This window comes from Chionomys nivalis, chromosome 3 (genome assembly GCF_950005125.1).
Source record: "Chionomys nivalis chromosome 3, mChiNiv1.1, whole genome shotgun sequence".
In the NCBI taxonomy this organism is placed as follows: domain Eukaryota; kingdom Metazoa; phylum Chordata; class Mammalia; order Rodentia; family Cricetidae; genus Chionomys; species Chionomys nivalis.
In genome coordinates, this window is record NC_080088.1 from 2,227,574 (window position 1) to 2,231,726 (window position 4,153).

Consider the following 4,153-nt stretch of genomic DNA (forward strand, 5'->3'; position numbering starts at 1 on the left):
TTAGTAGATCTAGTAAAGTAAAAAGCAGGGAGAAAGCAATAGTTCCAATGATACAGAGCAAGATTACGTGTCTAGTGACAGCGGCTGAATGGCCATGAGTCCCTGTTTTTACCCAGCTCTGAAAGCCTTCAGGGTTAAATTCCAAACCAACATACTCAGCAGATCTATGACCATGTTATAAATACAGTATGAAGAGCTGGGGAAAGATCACAGATGCAGGGAAAGCCCTTCAACTAGGCCTATCTCCATGCTCTGCATCCCAGGAGCTTAGATCAGTCCAGGTTCTAGCAAAATTCTTGGACACCAATACAGGCCATTGTTACATGAGGAAGTGGCCCCTTGTTTGTCTCCACTACCCAGATAGCTTACACCTGAAATAACGACACAGAAACTGTATTAATTAAAACACTGTTTGGCCATTAGCTCTAACTTTTTATTGGGTAACTCTTACATATTAGTTTTACCCATCTCCATTAATCTGTTTATCAACATGTGGCAGTGACTTACCGGAGATTCTAACCAGTGTCCATCTCAGGCAGAGGATCCATGGCTTCTCTGCCTCTCCCTTCTTCCTCCCAGCATTCAGTCCTGTTTTCCCCACCTACCTAAGTTCTGCCCTATCATCTAGGCCAAGGCAGTTTTTTATTCATTAACCAAAGAAAGCAACACACAAACAGAAGGAACTCCTACACCAGACCATGCCTGTGCCTGGCTGCCCTTGAGTTTGAATATAGAGGTCTGAAGTGATCCAGAGATGCAACTGATCACTATCAATCCATCAGACATCCTCAACAGAGACCAGATGTCCCAGGAGGTTCAGAGGAGACCTCACTAGGATTTCAGCAGTGTGGTCAACCTACATATACAGCAAGACTCAAGCTGATTTATATGGTCATATAACCCAATTTCCTTCTAACATGGAGGTGAGCTAATGTCCGCAGACATGCATGTCTCATGTTGAAGATGCATTGGGTACCAAGTGGCTAACAGACTCAGTGCCTAGCTACATCATTCAAGTGAGGGGGAAGGGCTGAGAAAGTTGGTTCATCCCAGACTTAGCATTTAAAAATAGAAGGATTGGAAAGTGAGGGGCAGGGGGCTCAGGAAAGGACCTGAAGGATGCTAGTTGTTTTAAGACACCCACCCTAAGCTTCTTCCACCACTGACCTCTCCCAAAGAATGAGACACTCAGTTGGGGGCCACCAACTGAATTATGATAGCACTTGATTCTCATTCCTGTTCTGTCTGCTGACTGGGAGTCTTTGGAAAACTAAGTGGCCATGGCTACTGGCTCCTGACCTGTAAAATAGGAATGATCACATCCATGGCTTCATATGTATACTGAGCCCTGAAATGAGCAGATGAGGGCATGTCTCAAACCTTGAGAACATAGTGCAAAAGCCTGGTAGATGAGATCTGTTATTGCTCTGGGTGCCAAGTGGGAACAAGTATTGACCTGTGTATATGAACATCCACTCTAGTGTATGCAGGGCATTGAGAACAGCACTCTTGCCTTCATCCTCCTTCTCTCTCTACCCCTGACAGTTCCCATCAAGGCCATCCCAGATGTTCCCAAAGTATCACCAAAGGTTATTGGAAGTTTGTGCCACAGGGTCCCCTCAGACAGCAGAGCAATCCTGTTCCTGAAAGTTCTCCAGTGCCTGCCAGTAAGTGATTAAGTTCTGGGGTGTCACAGAGTGGCAGGTCACAATTTTCTGAAAGTGGCACATGGAGAAGCTTAAGCCAAATGGGAAAAAGGTCTGTTCAGTGTGGAGTTCCTCAGGCTGGATCTTCAGCTTGGCCAAGCAGAGCCCAACAAACACATCCTCCAGTTTGAGAAATGGAACACTATCTGAGACATCGTATACTTGTCTGGCCACATCGCTAGAAAAGACATAACCTGTACCAGAACAAAAAGGTGGGTACCTGTCCCAGGGATATTCAAATTTACTCACAAACCACTTGTTGAACTTGCTCCTGAAGGGAGGGTTATTGGATATTATATAACCTGTGAAGAACCTGGAGGTTTTGTTTTTCTTCAGCAGCAGGTCAGTCAGATAGCCAACATTCACAAACACATCTGAGTCTGTCTTCATCACAAAAGCTGCCTGAGGACAAAAGTGGTGCACCCATTCCATGCCCATCATGGTCTTCAGGGTCAAGGTGAAATAGACATCCTTGAAATCCTTCTGTATGATGTCATGGTGCTGCTTGCCCTCCTGGGCTATGGCATTCATCTCATAAGTGCTGTCTGAGGCCCCCAGGAGGAAGAGGGTCTTCACACGCTGCCCCCGCACCTCTGATTCTCTACCCCATGTCTTTCGGATGGCCATGCGAGCCTCCAGCTGCTTGTGGGATGAAGTCACCAGCAGCACAAGGAAAGGTGGCTTCTGCTTGCAGTCTATATCTGGAAGCTGGAGAAACTTCCCATGACCTTTCTTGAAAACAATTGGTGGTTCCTCAAAAGGCTCCATGCTGAAGTACAAGCAAAGAGCACCCATCATCAGAATGAAAGCATAAACCAGCCTCATCTTCATGAAGTCCATCTGAAAGAACAAAGACAATCTGCAGGTCTCCAAAGAGAGAGGGTGGAGTAACAGATACCCAAATACATGGAGATCAGAGAGCTCTGTTCTGGTGTTCCAAGCCTAGCACCAGGGCTAGAATTTATACTTTATAAAGTACTAACAGAGAAGTATTTGATAGTTCCCAGCACAAGGCTAGAGAGACTACTCAGTGGTTAGGAGCACTTCCTGCCAGCAACCACCTGTATTTGCTGTTCAGTGGATCCGATGCCCTCTTCTGGCCTCTGTGAGCACTGCACACAAATGGTGTGTTGAGGGAGCTGCAGGCCTCTTCCCACAGCCTGGCTCCTGGCCGCCTGTCTAGCTTATGCCCTGAAATAACAACACACAAATTGTATTCTTTTAAACACTGCTTGGCCTATTATGTCTAGCCTCTCCTTGGCTAACTCTCTTGACTAACCCATCTTTAGCAATCTGTGTAGCACCAGTCTTACCAGGAAAGATTCAGCATGTCTGACCTGGCGGCTTGCTCCATCGCATCTCTGACCTCACTTCCCTTCTTCCAAGCATTCTATTCTGTCTACTCCACCCACCTAAGGGTTGGCCTATCAAATGGGCCAAGGCAGTTTATTTATTAACCAATGAAAGTACCTCCTCCATCAGTGGTGCACAGATAAAAATGCAGGCAAAATTCCCATGCACATAAACTAAAAACTTTTAAAGTTTTCCCAAAAAAATTCAATACACAAATGAAAAATAATAATTAAGGAAATGGAATTTGAATCTGTGTAAACAGTACACATTATGTATGTATACTATATTATACAAAGCCCCACATATACACAATTTAAAAATGAACTTTTAAAAAATATGAGTTGATGTATCAAGTAGGTGAGATAGATGAAGAGATCCTGGTTTAGAAAATTCTGGAGAAGCTGGAGAGATACTTCAGAGGTTAAGAACATTGGCTGCTCTTCCAAAGATCCCGATTTCAGATGCCAGAAACCATGTGGAGGTTCACAACTGTCTATAATATGATCTGATGCCCTCCTCTGGCATGCAGGCATACATGCAGAACACTCATACATAAAATATAAAAAAGAAAAAGAAAGAAAGAAAAGTCTGGACTCTTAGAATACAGAAATGGAAACCATGCCCCAACAGTGAAGCACACAGGAGAGGCTGCCTTGCTGTCCCCCAGTGCCACACTGACAGCTTGGGATTCTACATGCTGGTCCCAGCTTTGGGACCTGCCAGCTCTTCACTGATGGGATATTCAGACTCCTTGTCCTTCAGTAGATGGACCAGATCTCCCAACAGATCCTCAGCTCTGACCTCTGGTGACTCCATGACAAAGAATGTCACAATGCAGCTAGACAGCCTGTAGGTCTGACAGCTGTGCATTCAGGGTGCAAGCAGAGGTCTAGAAGCAGTGCATTCTGGGTGCAATCACATGACAGGCTGTGGAGGCCCAAAAATATGAGCCTATTTCCACATTGACAAAGGTCGGAGAGTTGGAACTTACCTCTAGTTCCTTCAATGTTATTCTGCTTCCACCTCGAAGGTCCCACCTAGCTGTAGACCAGGAGTTCTGCTCTCTCAAGTTTATTGAGAGAGGTGTGGCTTAT

The 4,153-nt window shown here is 45.2% G+C and overlaps 1 protein-coding gene across 1 annotated transcript; it reads right to left on the reverse strand.

Moving 5' to 3' along the window:
- Positions 1-1,619: 1,619 nt before the first annotated feature.
- On the reverse strand, positions 1,620-2,552 carry LOC130872259 (beta-1,3-galactosyltransferase 5-like). Its single transcript, XM_057766163.1, has one exon. It carries the CDS (start codon positions 2,544-2,546, stop codon positions 1,620-1,622), a length of 927 nt encoding a protein of 308 aa, XP_057622146.1. The 5' UTR covers positions 2,547-2,552.
- Positions 2,553-4,153: the final 1,601 nt, after the last annotated feature.